At 47.5% G+C, this 21,213-nt stretch overlaps 1 protein-coding gene and 1 long non-coding RNA gene across 4 annotated transcripts in view; both read left to right on the top strand.

Annotated features, from left to right (window-relative positions):
* The window catches only part of ADCK1 (aarF domain containing kinase 1), a 129,740-nt gene that overhangs the window by 17,006 nt on the left and 91,521 nt on the right, over nt 1-21,213 (top strand). For all 3 annotated transcript variants that reach the window (XM_055538772.1, XM_055538770.1, XM_055538773.1), the window contains one exon: nt 3,769-3,852. In XM_055538772.1, coding sequence (XP_055394747.1) covers nt 3,769-3,852 — 84 coding nt within the window. The remainder of the gene's footprint in view (nt 1-3,768; nt 3,853-21,213) is intronic.
* Nucleotides 16,910-19,991, top strand: LOC129621861 (uncharacterized). The gene is made up of 2 exons (XR_008699725.1): nt 16,910-18,852; nt 19,870-19,991. It is a non-coding gene; the product is annotated as an uncharacterized LOC129621861 (long non-coding RNA).

Consider the following 21,213-nt stretch of genomic DNA (forward strand, 5'->3'; position numbering starts at 1 on the left):
CAACATTGTCTTATAGGCTTCAGGGGTAGAAACGAACTGTCTTGAAAGAGCTTTTGATTGAGGAGTGTCCACACGTGGATGGGTCAGAAAAACAGTCTAAAGCCCAGGATTGTGTCAAGCTGTGGAGAAGGCAACGGCACCCACTCCAGTACTCTTGCCTGGAAAATTCCATGGACGGAGGAGCCTGGTAGGCTGCAGTCCATGGGGTCGCTAGGAGTCGGACATGACTGAGCGACTTCCCTTTCACTTTTCACTTCCATGCATTGGAGAAGGAAATGGCAACCCACTCCAGTGGTCTTGCCTGGAGAATCCCAGGGACAGAGAAGCCTGGTAGGAGGCTGTCTATGGGGTCGCACAGAGTTGGACACGACTGAAGTGACTTAGCAGTAGCAGTAGCAGTGTCAAGCTGCGTGACTCAGGTGACGGCTGCTGTGGGACCTCAGACACAGGAGTGAGTCCTGTGGGCTGGGAGTCAGGATGCGTGTCTTAGGGGAAGCGGGGTTGGATGGAACCTTAGGAATTTGCATAGTTAGAGAGGAGGGACGAAGGTATAAATCAGTGCTATATAAACCAGCCACTGGGTTGTACATTCTTTTCTTCTTTAAATAAGTGCTTTATTTGGGGATCATTTTAGGTTTATAGAAAAGTTGGAAAGGTAGTACAGAGTGCCCATATGCCCTTCATCCAGTTTCCCCTAATATTAAAATCTTACGTGACCATGATACATTTATGAAAACCAAAAAGTAACATTGGTACCTTGCTATTTGCTAAACTCCAGGTTCTATTCAGATTTGATCAGTTTTATTCTGTTTCTGTTTCTGGATCTACTCCAGGATATCACATTGCATTTAGGGCACTTGAGTTTTGTTTTTGTTTGGCTTAGTTTCTTCTTTTTTTTTCTTTTGAAATTTTTATTGAGGTTATTGTAGATTCACTGGGCCGTATATTCTTTAAAGATCCAGGCTCTGGTCTTTTTTTTTTTTTGGAGGGGGAGTGATATTTAAAAAATCCTCTTATTGAAATATGGTTGCTGTATGATATTATATAAGTCATAGGTGCACAGTATCGTGATTCACAGGTTTTAAAGGCTCTGCTTCATTTATAGTTATTTAAAAATGTTGGCTATATTCCTCGTGTTGTACAATATATCCTTGTAGCTTATTTTATACCTAATAGTTTGTACCTGTTAATCCCCTTCCCCAATTCTGCCCTTCCCTATTTCTCTCTCCCCACTGCTATTGTTTGGTCACCGAGTTGTGTCTGGCTCTTTGCAGTCCCGTGGACTGCAGGACACCAGGCTTCCCTGTCCTTCACTATCTCCCAGAGTTTGCTCAACCTCATGTCCGTTGAATTGGGGATGCCATCCAACCATCTCATCCTCTGTCGTCCCCTTCTCCTCCTGCCCTCAATCTTTCCTGCATCAGAGTTTTTTCCAATGAATCAGCTCTTTGCATCAGGTGGCCAAAGTGTTGGAGCTTCAGCATCAGTCCTTCCAATGAATATTCAGGACTTGTTTCCTTTAGGATGGACTGGTTGGATCTCCTTGCAGTCCAAGGGACTCTCAAGAGTGTTCTTCAACACTGGTGCTCAGCCTTCTTTGTGGTCCAGTTCTCACCCCGTCCATGACTACTGGAAAAACCATAGCTTTGACTAGATGGACCTTTGTTGGCAAAGTAATGTATCTCTACCTTTTAATATGTCTAGGTTGGTCATAGCTTTTCTTCCAAGGAGGAATCGTCTTTTAATTTCATGGCTGCGGTCACTATCTGCAGTGATTTTGGAGCCCCCCAAAAATAAAATCTAGGGCTCCAAAAAATTGCTTCCATTTTTTCCCCTTCTATTTGCCATGAAGTGAGGGGGCCAGATGTCATGATCTTCAATTTTTGAATGTTGAGTTTTAAGCCAACTTTTTCATTCTCCTCTTTGACCCTCATCAAGAGGCTCTTTAGTTCCTCTTCACTTTCTGCCATTAGAGTAGTATCATCTGCGTAGCTGAGGTTGTTGATATTTCTCCTTTCAATCTTGTTTCCAGTTTGGGATTCATCTAGCCCAGCATTTCGCATGATGTACTCTGCATAGAAATTAAATAAACAGGGTGACAATATACAGCCTTGACATACTCCTTTCCCAATTTTGAACTGATCCATTGTTCCATGTCTGGTTCTAACTGTTGCTTCTTGACCTGTATAAGGGGTCTCAGGAGACAATAAAGTGGTCTGGTATTCCATCTCTTTAAAAATTTTCCACAGTTTGTTGTGACCCACACAGTCAAAGGCTTTAGCATAGTCAGTGAAACAGAAATAGATGTTTTTCTGAAATTACCTTGCTTTCTCTATGATCCAATGGATGTTGGCAATTTGACCTCTGGTTCTTCTACCTTTTCTAAATCCAGCTTGTATATCTGGAAGTTCTCTGTTCATGTACTGCTAAAGTCTAGCTTGAAGGGTTTTGAGCATTACTGTGTGATCATGTGAAATGAGCACAATTGTATGATAGTTTGAGCATTCTTTGGCATTGCTGTTCTTTGGGATTGAAATGGAAACTTAGCTTTTCCAGTCCTGTGGCCACTGCTGAGTTTTCCAAATTTTCTGGCATATTGAATGCAGCACTTTGACAACATCATCTTTTAGTATTTGAAATAGCTCAGTTGGAATTCCATCATCTCCACTAGCTTTGTTCATAGTAATGCTTCTGAAGGCCCACTTGATTTCACACTCTAGTATGTCTGGCTCTAGGTGAGTGACCACACCATCAAGTTTGTTCTCTATATCTGTGAGTCTGCTTCTTTTTTTATATCCTCTAGCTTGTTGTATTTTTTAGATTCCACATTTAAGTGATATTATTCGATTCCACATTTAAGTGATATCATTCACTATTTGTCTTTCTCTGTCTGACTTATTTCACAGAGCATAATGCAGGGCTCTGGTCTTAATTATCCTTGTGGACCACTCAGGCCACATCTTGCTAGTGGTTGGTATTCAGTAAGTATATATGAAATGGAATGAAACTTTGGGAGTATAGACAAAGGAATGGATTTGGGAATATAGACAAAGGACTCTTCTTAATACCAGCCTTGTTAAGCCCCTTAATTTCTAAGGGCCTCAGTTGCTGAATTCTAAAAAGGAAGGTTTGGGCTCAGCAACCCTCAAGGCTCCTCTGTACCTGAGATCCCTGGGAGCCTGTAACTTTCTGATTCATCAAACATAAGGGAACCGCTTCTGGAGTTTTGACCAAGGGACCTAGATTTAAAACTTATGCTGTTAGAGCAAACATAAATATGAAATGGTGTTTATTTGTGATACAGAGAGATGGGATAAGTTTATCCAACAGCATTCATCTAACTAGTATTTGTTGAGCACTCACCTGTGCGCTTGGCACTGTGAAAGATTGCGGGGATACGATGATGAATAGGAAGGATACGCCTTTGTGCTTATAGAGCTTAATTTCTAGTGAAGTGGAGACTGTCCATATACAAGGAAACCAATGAGCAAGGCAACCTTGGATGGCGGTTTGTCATGATAAATAATTGGGAGTTCCCAGTGAGTGTGGGTCTCTTTAGATTGAGGGTCTGTGCAGGGGTGGTATTTGTGCAGAGCCTTGACTGATAGGGAGAAACCAGCTAGACCAGAATCTGGGGGCAGGGCCTTTACAAGATAGGATTGCTTCTCTGGACATGCCACCTGTGTCAGGGGACTGTAGATGTGGGCCTTGGATAGTGGAGTAATATTTGATGTCTGGTGCTAAGCCTTCCTTTTTCTTGGTTCACAGACGGCTGTGATCAGTTACGACTATCTTACATCCCTGAGGAGTGTGCCCTATGGCTCAGAGGAATACCTGCAGCTTCGATCCAAGGTAAGGACCCGTGGGACCCATCTGAGCCGGGCCAGATAGGTCCAGAGATGACTGCAGAGCCAGCAAGCTTCTGGTGTGCAGCTGGAGGTGGGCAGGGGACGGGGTGGAGATTGAGGCAGGTGGCTTGGGAGGAAGGAGGGGAGCTGTTTTAACGCCCAGGGGGTGGGCTGCCAGGCTGCCATGAGGCTGGACCCGCTGGTTCTAAGGTTATAAATCTAAAAGGTGCTCTTGGGGAGGCTGGTGTGTGTTCCCGGGGAACGCAAGTGTCTGCAATGACTCAGGAGGGCAGAAGGCAGGCTGTCCCTGATAACTCAGCTGGCTTTCAAACTGCCTCGTCAGGCAAAACTGAGGTTAATTGCTTTCCTGTCCTCTGAAGGCTACCCCTGCTCTAGGCCTCTGAGTGGCGCTGTCGACCACACACTCCGGTCTCATTTGGAAAACGATAGTTGATTTTGGTGCTCTGCCTACATGTCCCAGAAAGTTGGGGGATTAAGCAAGAGGGAACTTGTGTGGGATGTAAGTTGAGTTTGGGGTCAAGTAGAGATATCTTTGGGCTTCGCAGGAGGCACAGTGGTAAAGAATCCTCCTACCAATGCAGGAGACACAAGAGATGCAGGTTGGATCCCTGGGTCGCAAAGATCCCCTGCAAGAGGAAATGGCAACCCACTCCAGTATTCTTGCCTGGAGAATCCCATGAACAGAGGAGCCTAGTGGATTAGAGTCTAGAGAGTTGCAGAGGCAGATATGTCTGAGCGACTGAGCACGATAGATACCTTCAGTTCTTCCAGAGAGAGGTGTGTGATAGACAGAGAGAGGTGTGTGATAGAGCTGTGTATCTTGGCTCAGCCTGGAAGGCCCTCTGCCCCTTAGAAAACTCCTCGTTATCCTTCGGGACTCAGCGCAGACACCTTGCCTCTGTGACGCTTTCCTCCTTAGTCATCCTAGCTGGCTGGAATAATTACTTTTAAAATTTTTATTTAAACTTTTCATTATGAAAATTTCAACCATCCACAAGGGTAGAGTAGTATGAACCCCTGTGGAACTGTTAATCCAGCTTCAGGAATTGTCAGCATTTTGCCAGTCTTGTTTTATCTGCTGTCCCCTTTATTAATTCCTTCATTTACTTCATTTGTTACTATTTTTTGCTGAAATACTTAAAAGCAAATCTCCAGCATATTATTTGTAAAAACTTCAGTGTCTATCTGTAATAGATAAGGACCTTAAAAAACACCTTAACTATAGGAACATGATGATTCAGTCACTCAGTTGTGTCCGACTCTTTGTGACCCCATGGACTGTAGCATGCCAGGCCTCCCTGTCCATCACCAATTCCTGGAGGCTACTAGAACTCATGTCTATTGAGTTGGTGATTCCATCCAACCATCTCATCCTCTGTCGTCCCCTTCTCCTTCTGCCTTCAATCTTTCCCAGCACCAGAATCTTTTCCAATGAGTCAGCTCTTCACATCAAGTGGCCAAAGTATTGGAGTTTCAGCTTCAGCATCAGTCCTTCCAATGAATATTCAGGACTGATTTCCTTTAGGATGGACTGGTTGGATCTCCTTGCTGTCCAAGGGACTCTCAAGAGTTTTCTTCAACACCACAGTTCAAAAGCATTAATTCTTTGGTGCTCAGCTTTCATCATACCTAACAAAATTGATGATAATTTTTTAATACCTCTAATAGCTAGTCTATATTCAAATCTTCCTCATTGTCCCCCAAAATTTCTTTTTTAAGTTGATTAAACCTGTATCCACCCAAAGTGAATATATTACGTTTGATTGATGTTTTCTATATCTTTTCAAGTCCATAATATGTTCCCTCCCTCCTTTTCTGAGAAACTATTTGCTTGTTGAAGAAGCCAGATCATTTATCCTGAGAAATTTCCCACATTCAGGATTTGGCTGATTGCATCCTCAAAGTGTCGTTAAATGGGAAGTAAATTCAGTGGTACACAATTCAAAATATATAATATTTGAACATACAAAATGATCCTCCTCTCCCCGTTTCTCAGGTACCCAGTTTTCCTGCCTGGAGGTGATCATTGCTTCCTGGATATCTTTCCAGAGATATCTTCCTATTTGGATTTAATCACTCTATCTTTGTTTCTGTATACACAATAGGTGGTTATGTGTCTTTCTCTCTCTTTAGACCATAAATTCCTTTAGATCAGGGACTGGGTCTTTTTTTTTTTTGCAGCTTCTACCTCTATCCGTGAGGCCTGAAACTGAGTTAACATCTGTTTCAACGCCAGGCTGTAACCTGCTAGCTCCCTGCCTTGGGAGACACCCCAGAAAGAGTAAGGTTTGTCGTCAGAAGACCTGAGCTTGTGCTTTAAGAAGGTCTTTCAACCTTTTGGAGTGCCATGTTCCTTGTCTGTGGGCTACAGGTGGCTCTGCCACTTACGGAGGATTATATGGACAGTGTCTGAGCCAGTTTTTTGTAAATGTAACTATAAAACAGGTATCAAAAGTCAGTCACATGTCTACTAGAAGGTACGTTCCATGAGGACAGAGAACATCTGTGGCACCTGTTACAGTACCCAGGACACAGCAGGTCCTAAATAAAGGTTTGTTGAATGAATGAACGAATGAATGAAATGTTAGCTTTTATTGGAAGATCTCGAAGTCCTTGTCTCTGAGACTCAACGCCACCTGCTTTCCCTTACCCCATTTTCTCCAACTCAGCAGTGCTATGTATGGGCTTTGGAGCCCACCAGAGCCACATTCTACAGAGAAATCTAGGCCATGGGAACAGGGGTAAGCCCTCTGCCTTGGGGAATCTGCAGAGTGGGCAAGGGAGCAGTTGTCCTGAAGACAGCTGGTCTCCGTGTGTCAGGCATCTGGAAAGCATCGAGGTTGCAGGTCAAGGAGAAGCTGGGGGGATGCAATAAGGGATGCGTGGCCTGGCAGTTGACGAAAGATCAGCAGCGGGTGGTGGCTGGCACCGGATAACAGGGTGCAGGCTGGACCCCGGGAGGTGTACCCAGGAAGGGGGAGCCGGGCGGCATGAAAGAGCACAACTAAATACCGCAGGAGTGTTTCCTTCCATCGGAACACTTATCTGTTCTGGTCTGCGAGACTGATAGAGAAGTGCGTGAAGGGGAAGACATAATTATCTCACCTGTCAAGCCAGCATCCCTGGGTCCCGGAGTGTGCGGGCGCCAGATGAGCTTGGCTGGCAGTGACTTCGGGAAGCACTTTCAAGGTTGGTGCTCAGCTGGCGGGCACCATGGTGACTCAGCTCTGCGTCAGGAGTGGGTGGGAGCCAGGGTGGAGGAGTGTCTTCTAGGGCACAGGGGCACTTTGCTATGCAGTAAGGGCACAGGACGGGACCCAGATACCTTGGAGAACCAGGCTCCCGACGCCCAGAATGCTTATAAACAGAGACAGTGGGTGTGAACTTGCTTGTACATAGAGCACAAAGAGGGCTTCTCTGGTGGCTCAGTGGTAAAGAGTCCGCCTGCCCATGCAAGTGACGTGGGGTTCGATGCCTGGGTCAGGAAGATCCCCTGGAGAAGGAAATGGCAGCCCACTCCAGGATTCTTACCTGGAGAATCCCATGGATAGAGGAGCCTGGCGAGCTACAGTCCATGGGGTCCCGAAGAGTGGGACAGGACTTAGTGACTCAAACAACAACAGCAGCAAAGCACAAAGAAGTCACTGCTGGTCCAGACATCCGGACAGTGGGCTGGAGGACGCAGCACGGACTTGATTCTGCCCGAGGGGTCGGGGTGTAGTGGACAGATGTTAATTTTGCAGTGCAGGAGTCATTCTTGTTTTAGGAGCAGCATCTAAATTTTCCTTTGGGGAACCACCCCTATCTCATATATACGCGCCATGAGGTTTGAGTGAGGCTCAGCCTGCGCTCAGGGTGGACATGTGACTTGGGCTGTCGGTGTAGTCCATTCCTCTGATTCCAGGATGAGTATCTAGGCCAGTTCTGGTTAGTGAGCATCAGTCAGCTCTAGAACTTTTGGGGGTGTCCCTCAGGGGACACTGTCTTTTCTGCTGGATTAGTTGAGAGTATCAGATGTTGGCTTAGAGCTGCTGGCAGCCGTCTTGCCACCATGAAGTGAAAGCCCATCTGTGAATGGAATCAGTATTGTAGAGAGATGTGTCATTTGAATCTAGACATCTAACTGAGCCCGATGCTAGATGACCACTGGACTTTTCATTTATTTATGCCAGGAAATTCTCTTTTTGTTTCAGATGGTTTGAGTTCAGTTTTCTGTTCCTTGTAGCCTAATGAGTCCTGATATATTCTTGGGGAAGCATACTGGATCTGTGTGTGTGTGTGTGTGTGTGTTTGGAGTGGGAAGAGCAGGAGAGTGAGAGGGATCGGATATGCCTTTTCTTTCCTTGATCAGAGTCCTAATATCAGGAGGGGACCTTGATTGCTCTTGTGACTGAGAATCTTTTTAGCTGAATTTAATTTCTTGTTACGGAGCCGGTCACTGGGCTCCTGTGGTTTGCTTCCTGGGATACTTAAGGTCCTCAGTGTGTGTGTGTCATATTAATTACTATAGTTGTTAATAAGTATTTGAGCTTAGGAGGTAGTGATGTAAATATTCTTTTCCTCTTGGCCTGAGAAGCAGATCCAAGGAGATGCAGGGCTCTGCCAGGTGCAGAACAGAAATGTCAGCATTATTACTGATTAATGCTGGGTTGGAGCAGGTGGGCTTCACCTCTGAATTTGATAGACTTACCTCCCCAGGTATAGATGAGGCAGGACAAGCCTCTCAAGTGGGGTCCTGCCTCTTAGGGCAGGGAGGGGCTGGTGGACACAGTTCCAGATCCCAAAAGGGAGGAGAAAGGAAGAGGTGAGCCAAACTCACCAATCCGGTTGATGATTGCTCCTTCCACAGCGAGGGTGAGAGAAGGGAGAGAGAGGAGCTTACACCTCTGGGGAGCTCCCTCCGAGTCCTGAAACTTGAGGACAGGAGCTTCACCTGCTGCTCTTACCCTTAAAAGGGGAGGCAGCTGTACATTTGCTGTAAGACCCCTTGCTGCCCGTTGAGCCCTGTTAACCTTCACACCTGGCTGTTTAGGGACACAGGCTGCTTCGGGCTGGAATATGGGATGGCAGTTTCCGCATTACTGAATTCTACATTTTAGGGGAAGGAGTCATACTCTGTCAACCTTTAGAACTACGGCGTACGGTGAGGTATTTGGCGGGGAAATGGACACTCTACTTCTGACTAGTGGTTATTGGTCAGAGGAGCGGAATAAGTGTCTCAGGTAAGGTGATGGCTGTTTATACTCGATCCATTGAAAGACATCTTTGGCATCAGCCCACTCAAGGCTCCAATGTACAGATGTGGGACTGGAGACTCAGAGGCAGGCTGTGCTTTCTTCAGGACCACGCAGGTGTGTGGCAGATCCTGGACTTGTCCTTGGACATCCAGATCTTGCCGAGTCCCAGGTTCTTTGCCCTCTATACTTGGTTGTCTCCCTTTTTATCCACTTGCAACCTCAGGGAAAGCACCAAGTTGGATAAAAAGTAGAGCCAAAGATGTCTGTGTGGCTTCTCCCCTAGTGGGAGCCCCGAAGCTGTGGTTCTGCCTGGGGTGGGCTTGGGAAACAGAGGAGAGACAAGGGCAATAGAGCTTTCTCCCTGGGATCCCTTTACTTATTTAATCCACCAACCAAAGAGCTATTAATTCAACAAATATTGGGAGGTTTGCATTCCCCAACGGAGGGGAGTGTAGACCCTCCAGAGGAATCAGTAGATGCTAGCTGTTTTGTTTTGGGAAAGTGTTTCAACTCTTGACCTGCTGAACAACTGCTGGTTTTGAGGATAACCACATTCTCAGCTTTGGAGAAGGGAACAGCTACCCACTCCAGTATTCTGGCCTGGAGAATTCCATGAGTTGTAGAGTCCATGGGGTCGCAAAGAGTCAGACACCACTGAGCGACTTTGACTTCACTTCACATTCTCAGCTTAGTGAGGGTGTGATAATTCAATAAGCATTTTAAAGATCTTCTTGCTGTGCGAGGGGAACTGTAGCAGCATCTAGCTCTTTAGGAATATTCTCTGAAACTTGGGACTGTCCTGGCCAAACCAGTGCATGCCTTCACCATTCTTCCGTCCACCTGTTACTTTAACCGGCGTTAACGGAGCCTGCTCTGTGCCAGGCGCTGTGTCAGGCTCAGGCTCAGAGGATCTAAAGGGAAATAAGGCTCAACCTCTGCTCTTCAGTTGCCCACAGCCTGGTTGGGAGAGCAGGCATGAAATCTCCAGTTGCAGAAGACCAGTGTGTTTTCATTGTAGCTCTGGCCCCGGACAGCAGCTAACTCCTAGCCAAGAGGTTGGGGGCAGGAGCCCTGCCTGGGAGGGGCTGCAAACCCAGCTGGGGCTGGGGGTACCTGCCTGGATGGCCTCCTCCACGGTTGCCTTTTCTAATGGTGCCACTGTTCCATGGCACGTTCGGTGTCTGTCAACTTGGCGTGGATGCTTTTCAGTGAGTTTTCATGGACTCTGTCCTGCAGACTCCTTTTGCTGCTTTCATTTGTCATCATGGAATATTTTGCCTCAGAGTGTGCTGCTCAGAGCGGGAGGGAAATTGAATCCTTGCCGCCTTGATGACTGGCTTTCTCAGAGTTTGTGATAATTTCTGCAGGAGCATGAGCTGCATTTAATTTGCTCTGGTTGGGTCATCTGAGGACCAGGTCTGTGGTGTAGGGAGACCAGAGTCTGCTATTGAATCTAGCACTTCCTTTTCAGTATACGCAAACCTTTCTGAGTACTGCCTTGCAAACCTCCATGACTTTCTGCAGTGGCCCTGACCCCAGCATCTTTCTGATTCAGAGAGAATTCCACAGCAGGAGGCTGTTGGGCCTTGGTGTGAGCTGCAGAAAGCCTTTTGGGGGTCCATTCCCATTAGTGGGGGCCCTGGGGGAGAATGTGGCATGCTTTGTGCTTCCCCTGGAGATTGGGCCCACTGCGTGGCTTTTCTGTAGCTCCCAGGCAGCTCATGCAAATGCCAAGTTGTCTTCTTGGTTGCCCTAAACTTCTCAGTGACTTAGGGACCATGGCCAGAAACAGTACCCATTTTGCCATGTCTGCATGACTCTTATCTTTTTAAAACGAGTGAAATATAGGACCTAAAAAAGATATAAAATAATTTAGTGACCACCCTTACACTCTCTGCTTAATTTCAGAAGTGATACCTTACCCATACAATTGTAGACTCCTAAGTACTTCTTCCCTGATTCCAGCCTCCCTTCTGTATAACCAGCAGCAAGCACTGTCTTGAATTCACTGGTTATCATTCCCACTCACTTTATATCCCACTCTTCATGTATTGGTATGACCTTTTGCATTTTATTGACTCTTTTTTCCTTTATTTGGTTTTGTTCTAAGCAAACATATCTGTGAAATCACAGATTTGATAGACTAGCTTTCTTTCTGTGGGTCTAATGCATATGCAAATAAGATTTGTTTTTCTGGTGTTCTGGGTACCACCCCAGATTGCCTCTTGTGCCACTTTTTTGCACACCATCCCTGGTAACCAGGTCACACTTGGGAAAACACAGGCTGCACCGTCTGTAGCAGATGCTGGGCCAAACTCTGGCTTGCCCCACCATTGCCTTGGTCTTTCCCCTGCTGGGCTTGGCTGCTCTCTTTCTAGCTTTTCTCTCCCACCAGCTCACCCGGTCTATCTGTTAGGGCTGCTTCAGGCTGTAAGCTGCCTGATGGGATGGTGTTTGTTCCTGCTGCTCAGAAGCAGTGATCTCTTTCCAAAGGCCACAGCTGAAATGAAACAAAATAAGCCCTTGGCTTTTTGGTGACGGGAGGCCATTGCCTGCGCGAGGGCATCTCTCCACTCTGATCAGCACGATCATCATCATTAGCCAATTCCTCATGTACAGTGTCTGCAGCTTCCTTGCCTACACGGGCTGCCTTGATCTTCGGGGCTGCTGCCCCGAGCTGCTCTCCAACTGCCCCTGCCCCCTGGTTCTGTGGGGGAGCTGGTGGAGGGCAGAGGGCCCTGCTCCCCAGAGATGGTGGGCTGATGGGGCAGGAGCCGGAGAAACCCCAGCTTCAGCCCGCCTTTGCTCATATCAGAGTCCATCCCAGGTTAACCACAGCTGGGCTTCTCACTGCTAATGGCTTTTTCCACGGAAAACCTCCCTGCAGTTTCCTTTTTCACCTTGGATGGGATGCTTTCACCATGACCACACTGAAGAACTGGTGCTTTCAAACTGCGGTGCTGGTGAAGACTCTTGAGTCCCTTGGACAACAAGGAGATCAGTCAATCCTAAAGGAAATTAACCCTGAATAATCATTGGAAGGACTGATGCTGAAGCTGAAGCTCCAGTGCTTTGGCCACTAATATGAAGAGTTGGCTCATTGGAAAAGACCCTGATGCTGGAAAAGATTGAGGGCAGGAGGAGAAGCGGGTGACAGAGGATGAGATGGTTGGATGGCATCACCGACTCAACAGTCATGAGTTTGAGCAAACTCCAGGAGATGGTGAAGGATGGGGAAGCCTGGCGTGCTGCAGTCCATGGGGTTGCAAAGAGTTGGACACAACTGAGCGACTGAACAGCAACAATGGGGCAGGAGCTGGAGAAACCCCAACTTCAGCCTCTCTTTCTTCCTCTCAGAGTCCATCCCAGACTAACTGTGGCTGTGCTTCTTACTGCTGATTGCTTTTTCCACTGCAAGTCTCCCTGGAGTTTCCTTTCTCACCCTGGACTGGGTGCTTTCGGTCTGACCAAGCTGTTTCTACCTCAACAGGGAAATGGGGTGAAGCTACACGATGGGGCATTCGGCAAAAGCTGGACCTGCTTACTGTGAAGGTGGTTGAGTGCTGGACTGGGTGGTTTAGCACAGCTGTGAAATCGGCATGCAGAAGGACGGCTTCCTGGAAGCAGCAGAGACTCCGCTGTGGAGGGGGAATGTGACAACTCACAGGTGGTTCCTAACCTGGCAGATGGTCAGAGGTGCCCGGGGAGCCTCGGAAGTACAGACTCTTAGACCCTACAGTCTAGAATTTGTTTTCAGTGACTTTGGAGTGAAGCCTGGAGAACCCATTTTTCAAAATGAGTTCCCCAGGTGGCTTCTGATGCTAAGAGCAAGTGTTTACGTCGACCGAACACCACGGGACAGGCATTGTGCCAAGAGCTCTCTCTGTGTTATAACTTCACAAGGACCCCGAGGCGGATCCTGTTGTTCTCATCCTTCCTTTACAGATGGACAGACTGAAGCACAGATTGGGTGACTTGTCCCAGGCCCCACAGCTGGGAAGCAGGTGTCCTAGTTTCCTGTGGTTGCCATGACAAATGGCCACCACGGAGGTGGCCAACAGAAGTCGTTCTTTTACGGTTCCGGAGGCTGGAACTGTGAGGACAAGGTGCCAACAGGGCCAGGCCTCCCTGGGGGCTCCAGGGACGCCTCCTTCCTGCTGCTGCTGCTGGCTCCAGGCCTTCCTGTGGCTGCATCGCTCCAGTCTTTGCCTCCGTCTTCTCTTTTCTTCTGAGGACACTTGTCATTGGACTTAGGGCCTATCTGGGCAATCCGGGAAGATCTCATTTCAAGATTGTGAACTGAATCACACCTGCAAAGACCCTTTTGTCCACTGAACGTCACAGTCAGAGGTTCTGGGGGTTAGGACGTGGGCTTATCTTTTGGGCGCCATCATTCAACCCACTAAGAGGTCTTTTTTTTCAAGTTTTTTATTTGTTTTGGCTGCCCCGGGTCTTCACGGTGGCATTCAGGATCGTTCGTTGTGGCATGCACACTCCTTAGTTGTGGCGTGCGGGATCTAGCTCCTCAACCAGGAATCAAACCCCGGCCCCCTGCATTGGGAGCGCAGACTCTTAGCCCCTGGGCCACCAGGGAAGTCCCCAGTGTAGAGTCTTGAATTTAATCACCAGCAGTGTGGCTCCCAAGCCTGTGCCTCTAACCACTCGACTCCCCGGCGCTCTCTCCTGTACCGGATGAGCTTCCAGGCTTCCTCTCAGCCAGCAGTCAAGGTGTGGGTGAACTTGCTGTTTCAGGGAGTTTGACAGTCCAGGGTTTTGCCTCTGCCTCGCTCCCATCCTCCAAGTCCTCCATCATTTCTCCTGAAACCCTCTGGGCTGTTCATCTCAGACTCTGAAATTCTCGCCCCTTGATGTGCTTGGGAGGCTTCAGGGGCCGAGGCCACACTCATCCTGGCTTGGGCGAGATGCATTTTTCTTGCCTCAGTGGCCACGTCTCTCCAAAATGGGGATCGCTGGAATAGCAGGGGTAGATGGAAGGCCATAATACAGCTAATAAAGTTGATGGAAGGCGTTCTGCAGCTGTTTCGGTGATGGAGGCGCTTGTTAACAACACTAATAATCTAATAGCCTGTTCTTGATTTCCTGCTTCTCACTGTCTTGGCCCCAAGCAGCTATTTTCTACCAAATTAAAATCCACTCAACTCCCTTCCTGTTCCTGAATAAAACTACCCTCAAAGCTCTTGCCTGTTACAGCAAGACTTTTTAATAGACTTTTCCTTGTAGAACCGTGAGACATATGTCCAATTAGTGGAATAACTTCACTTAAATATACAAATAAACTGTTGACAGATAGTGGCGGGACATATGTGAGGCTGATGGAAGGCCACACGCTTCGGGGATGGGGCACTGACCTTCTCCCACCCCCAGTCTGTCTCCAGGCCTCTCCTTCCCTCCAATTTCTTGCTCTTAGGCTGTAACTTTACGCTCCACCCTCTATAGGATGAAGAAGGATGTCTCCATGCTGTGCCCAGTCACAGCCCAAAGTACCTGGGCCACTCATTACTCATACAGTCAGGTGTGCAACAAATGTGTGGGGTTTTTTTTTTTTTTTTAGATTTTTAAAATTTGAGATGTGGAACATTTTTAAAAGTCTTTACTGACTTTGTTACAAAATTGCTTCTGTTTTATGTGTTGGTTTTTTGGCCACAAGGGATGTGGGATCTTAGTTTCCCAAGAAAAAGTATGAAAGTGAAAATCTCTTAGTCATGCCCAGCTCTTTGTGACCCCATGGACTATAACCTGCCAGGCTCTTCTGTCCATGGAGTTCTTCAGGCAACCATGCTGGAGTGGAGAAGGGTAGCCACTCCCTTCTCCAGGGGATCTTCCTGACCCAGGGATCGAACCTGGGTCTCCTACATTGGCAGGCACATTCTTTACCATCTGAGCCACCAGAGAAGTTCAGGCAGGGATCAAACCTGCAGCCCCTGCATTGGAAGGTGAGGTCTTAACCACTGGACCTCCAGGGACGTCCCTACACAAATGTTTTTGGGCGCTTACTATGTACCAGGCACTGTGTGAGGTGCCAGGTGTACAACAGTCTGCTCTTGAGGGGACTGCAGATTGTTAGCCATTGATGACACTCACAAGAGTGCGTGGTCCAGGGGCGCAGACACTCAGTCTGTTTCTCTTGCCACTGTACTCTCGGTACTTACAACAGTGCCTGGCATAAAACAAACTTGGTGAATACTTTTAGTGACTCAAGGAGGTAAGTGAACCAGATAATGTCAGCTCTTGCTGAGTGCCCTAGAAGAGAGAAAACGTGGTCATGGGATAAAGAGTAACTGAAGCTGGGCTTGGGAAATGCTCTCTGACATGGGTTTTTTTTTTTCAGATGAAACTGAGAAGTGCTGAAAGAACCAGCACGTGAAAAGCTGAGAGAATATGGAAGAGACAGGGCGGGTTATGTAATTCGCAGGGCCCAGTGCACAGCGACCATGCCGGCCTCTGGCTGGGCGGGGAGTCAGTCTCCCCTTCCCATAGCCCTGCTGCCCCAGCCCACAGTGGATGGGAAACTCCCAAGAGCTCACAGCCTCTGTGCTGGGAGGTGCTCAGGCTGTGGACGGGGCATGAGTGAGAAGTTCCTGCTGAGTCACCTGCTGAGCTTGTCTTGGTGATGCTGGTCTAGGATGTGGAGGGATACTGCTTGACAGATGTATGACTTGACCCTTCTTTTTAAAAAATTTTTAATTTGTGTATCTTTTTACACTTCATTCAAGACATGGTTCTTAAATTCATTCCATAGCTCAAGTTCACTGTGAACATGCATAAAAACTTATGGGGAGAAAGGGAAATAGATATTTATTTATTTATTTATTTATTTTTTTAATTTTATTTTATTTTTAAACTTAACATAACTGTATTAGATTTGCCAAATATCAAAAAGAATCCGCCACAGGTATACATGTGTTCCCCATCCTGAACCCTCCTCCCTCCTCCCTCCCCAGAGGGATGGAATGGGGAGGGAAATAGATATTTAAATGTTATACTCTCATCTGTTAAACTAAAGGGTAACCAACATAAATCATAGTCCTTTGTAACCTTAAGTCATTCTATCACAAAAAACCCCCTCAAAAAAACAGCAACTGTATTTTACACTCTGAAAATGACTATTTGAGCATAAGTGCAGGAGTGAAGCAACTCATTCCAACTTGCCCCAGTCAGCCAAGCCAGACACCTCCCATTTCACTTTGTGTTTTCACTGCTGGGATGAAGAGGAATGTAACTGGGCACGAAGTGACCCTGACCCTTCTTATGTCTATACCAAGGCCTCCAGTGGGTGCAAAGGGCAACGGAAGAAGGTACGCCTTCCCCCACCAACATGACCTGGTTGCCTTGCTGGGAGGAGAGCAGCTGTAACGGTGGGGAGGAGGCAGGGCGGCCAGATGGAGCCGGGGTACTGGGCTTGGGGTGAGGAAAGGGCAGCCAAGAACCCATTGCGGAGATGGGACTGTGTGTGAGCTGCATGTGAACTTCCATCAACTTTATTAATTGCATTATGGCCTTCCATCTACCCTTGCGTGTGAGCTTGCTCCATCTTCCCATTTGGCTTTATTTGCAAAACCCACATTCAAAGATAAGATTAAGAATTTCAAGACAGCTACGCTGTATTAGTTTTCTAATTGCTGCTGTAACCAATTACTACAAACTTAATGGTAGCCTATCCCTTCTCCAGTGGATCAGGGTCTCCTGCATTGCAGGAGGTCATGCATTGCATGACCAGGGTCTCCTGCATTGCAGGCGGATTCTTTACCAACTGAGCTATCAGGGAAGCCCCTATAACAGTACAGGTTTATTTTTTTACAGTTCTGGAGGTTGGAAATCTAGACTGGTTCTCACTGGACTAAAATGAATGTGTCAGCATCAGCAGGGCTGTGTTTCTTTTGGGAGCTCTAGGGGAGAGTCCACTGCCTTGTTTTTTCTAGCTTTGATCGGCCACCTGCATTCCTTGGCTCAAAGCACTCTTTCTCCATCTTCAAAGCGAGCAGTGTCTGGCTAGGTCTCCATGCTGCCATATCTCTGCTTCTCTTCCTGTGCCCCCCTCTTCCACTTAGAAGAACCGTTGTGATTACGCCAGACCCACTTGGATAATCTAAGCCAATCTATCTCAAGGTCAGCTGATCAGGGACCTCAGTTTCTTCTGCAGCCTTAATCCTTCTTTGCTGGTAACATATTCACAGGTTCCAGGGACTAGGTCGTGGACATCTTTGTTGGGGGGTGTTTTTCTGTCTTTCATGTTAAACCTCGGTGTGAAGCCCTTTTGAGTGCGGGGTGCAGTCTGACTAGCACTGGTCACATGCTTATGAAGTTGGCCCTAGGAAAAGGAGGCTGCAAGCCTGAGAGTCCTGAGATGGGAATGGGCATGGCTGTTCCAGGACCCAAAAGGAGTCTGACATGATGGACTAGGGTGAATGACAGGGCATGTGGTACACAATGAGACAAGAAAGGCTGGCCCAGGTCTAGAACACACGGCCTCCTGGGCTACAGTGAAATGTCAGGGACAACAGGTAGGGATCTGCCTTAAATCTTAAAAGCACAGACAAAAACTCTATATGAAAAATTTCAGATGTATTTAAAAAAAGAATAATATGGTGAACCCTATGCCTGGCACCTGGATCTAAAATAGTTTGCCATAATTCCTTCATTTATTTATTTTGCTGAAGACTTTTAAATTCTAAAAATCAGGGCTTTTCACCCGTAGTTTCAGTGGGCATCTCTAACAACTGACATTTTTGTATGTATTCATGTCATTATCACAATGAATGAAATTAGCAAGAATCCTTCAATTTCATTGAATTCATGTGTGTGTTTAGCTGTCCCTCAAATGCCCTGCTCATTGATCTTCACCTTGTACCTCAACTTTGCACCTTTTCCCCTTCCTGAGGTTAAAGTGAGTCTTCCTTCCCTGTATCTTTCAGGATTTGGTTTTTTGTTCCTTTGCACTCCTGTTGCACACCCAGGTCCATGGCCTGAACAGGGTTGATGGGAAAGGGAAGCGAAGCAGGCTGGATGGATGTGTTATTCTGCTTGTTACATGACATTTTTTTGTGTGTGCCTGTAATTGCCATTCCAGAAATGCCCTCACTATTCCAGCCACAGAGCAACTGTTGAGAACAAATTAATTATGCATCTTCTCAGTGTGTGTGATTAAGTGGCAGATGGAGGGAAGGGTTCTCTTCAGTTTTTCTGGCAACTAAGTTCCCAAATGGATGCTTTCCAGGCCAAAGAGTGCGTGTCCTGGGCTCCCATGAGCATCCGAGTTTGTCTCTGTAGTGGCAGGCTTGGTCACTGGCAGGCAGAGTCAGAAGTTGTCAGTAATAATATTATTAATCCCTTAAATTTGCAGCATATTTGCTATTTGCTGAGGGCTTGCGCACTCACATCAGCTCATTTGTTGGGATTTCAGGGGTGCTGGAACAACTTCCTTTGCTTATTACCTCCCTAAATCATTGCTGATGCTTTTAATTCCACCATTAGAGATTAATTCTTTTGGCCCCAAACTGTTCCCTATTAAAATGCAAGTATCCTTGGCAGCTGTGTAGCATGTTTTATTCATTAAGCTTTCTCAGCCACTCTAGTGGCTCCCCTCCCCAAATGCCCCCTCCCACAACTTTCTTTTTAGGATGACCTTCTCTGAAACAGAACCTGTGTTTGGAATCTATCCCATCCCACAGAACTGGGCTCTCGACTAGTTGCTGAAGCTGGAAAAAGAGGCAGAAACTCACGCTAAGGTGTCAGTGACTGATAATAATTTCCCGTGTTACCGTCTCTAGGGAGTATTTGTATTTTAAGTGGAACTTTCTGGAAACACAATGCTTAGCACAAAGGAACCTGCACCCCTTCATCCTATTATGTCAGCGGCTTTGGCCTTAGATCTCCTTTTCATTGGGCTCCCTTAGAGAGACAGAGGAGAGAGAGGGCCAGCACGTCCAGTTCGTCCATTGCGGGTTGGGGAGACAATGGAGCAGACCACGTGTAATATAATGTCCATCTTGCAGAAGGAAGATGGAAGCGAAAGGACAAAATCTATTTGGAATGGGGCTAAAGTTTTGTCTTTACAACCCCAGTAACACAGTTGTAGATTTTTAGAGTCGGAAGACACCTTAGAAACAAGCTTAACTCTGGGAAAGCAAATGCATTTCATCCGTCAATTCCAGTCGATACATAGTAGTTGAGTACAGGGTAGAGAATGAGTGAGTCTTCACCTGGGCTCAGTGTGTTGTGGTTGATTAGTGATGTCTGATGGGTGCCATGGTGATAGAGGGGTGGGATGTATGCCGCACGTGTGTTCTTGATTCTCTGCAACCTGTCTTTGTATGTATGGGCCAGCTGAGGTCCTGAAACTTCAGATGATTTGTTCAGGATTACATTAAGTAGGGGCGATAAATTAGGGGCAGAATTGGCCCAGGATCCAGGTACCATGAATCCAGGTTCAAAGCCTTTTCACTTGGAGTATCCAGGTATTCTGAGAAGCTTTTCACTGTGGTTAAAGAGCAGGCGGTCTTGCAACCACACTGCCTGGGCTCAGGTCTTAGCTGAGTGCCCTGGGCCAAGATATTTAACCTTTCTGAGCCATTGCCTTTTCATCTCTGAAACAGAAGATAGTAATTGTGCCTACCTTATAGGGTGGTTGTGGGATTAAATGAGATATAATGCCCATATAAAGCGTTTGGATTAGGGCCGAAACACAGTAAGTATTAATAAGCATTGGTAACGGGATTAAAGTGTTCATTATATCGTCCTTCTAGATTACTGCTGGATACGGACACAAACCTCCCCATGGTCAGCTCGCTCTGCAGTCTCCCGTGGAGTTGCCCCTCAGACACCTGCTTTTCTTCCTTCCCTATTAAATGCTCTGGGATTTTCTGGTGTTTGATGTGCTCCTGGAATTTGTCATTGGTGATGGAAAGTCCCACAGTACTAACAACCGAGTGTGAGGTGGTGCTGGGTCTATAAATGTCCATGTTTGGGGTGTCACACTTCACACTCCACAGGAGTTTATTTTGGTTTGGAGCAATGACAAACCCCTGGAGGCCAGGTGGGGTTCACTAAGGACCACCTGCCAAAGGGGCCTCAGTGAGACCCAGTTTTGCTGGGTCTTTCCTCTGACCAGAACATCACGACAGCATCTCCCCAGACCACCCCTGCTCCCCTGAGTCAGTATGTGCCCCCCAAGTGCCAACCTAGTTTGCAGACTGTACATCAGTGCCCAGCTGTGCCAGCCCCCTCCCCCTCAGGCCAGCCTTTCCTATGGGCTTAGAAAGCAGGGCTCTGGCAGAGTCCAGACCCAGAAATTGCACTGGGGTCCTCTTTATGTCTTTGTGCAGCCATGCAGACCCTTGTCAGTGGTCCCTGTGGGTGACCTTGAGGGGACCCAGGGAGGCCTTGAGAGTCAGGCAGAGTCCGTGATCATCCCAGATGTCCGCCGGCCTGGGGCGACATCCTCTAGGACAATGGTCTGCCCACTGCCTTGTTCAATTTCGCCTCTTGGTAGCATGCTCAGTTCCTCGTGGAAGCAGCGCTTGGTGGCTCCTCTTGGAGTGGAAAGCAGGGGGCTGCAGTGGTGGGGTGTCTCTCTGGGTATTGTGATGGGCACGTGGCTTCTGCTGAGCAAGTCATTGGTGATTCCAGTCCTTGGTTGTGCAGGAAAAGCTGCTGCCCTGGATGCTCAAATGGAGTCCTTCTTATGGACTGCCCGTCTGTTCCCTACAGAGAAATGAGGGGATGGGGCCTGTGGGAAGGAGGCCATCCCCACTGGAGTATGGTCACATCATCGTCTGTGACATTTGGAAACTCTGTTGCCCTGGGCCTTTCACCTTGGATCACAGCCAAGCATGGCTGCAACCTGGCCGAGTCTGAGGCATCTTCCTGCTTTCCGTGGTCTGGCCCCAGAGCAGGTGGTCCTACCCAGAGCTGCAGCCCACTCAGGAGCTTAGTTTTTTTTTTTTTTTCCAAAGGAGGTTCAGAAAATCAGAGGATGGGGAGGCTCGCTGGAGATGAAGCCCTGGTTGCTGCCGTTGGTTCTGGGCTGGTGGGCAGCAGCTGCATCTGGGAGAGGAGACAGGGAGGATGGGAGCACGGGCTGGGCTGGG

The sequence above is a fragment of the Bubalus kerabau genome, chromosome 10 (assembly GCF_029407905.1).
Source record: "Bubalus kerabau isolate K-KA32 ecotype Philippines breed swamp buffalo chromosome 10, PCC_UOA_SB_1v2, whole genome shotgun sequence".
Taxonomy (NCBI): Eukaryota; Metazoa; Chordata; class Mammalia; order Artiodactyla; family Bovidae; genus Bubalus; species Bubalus kerabau.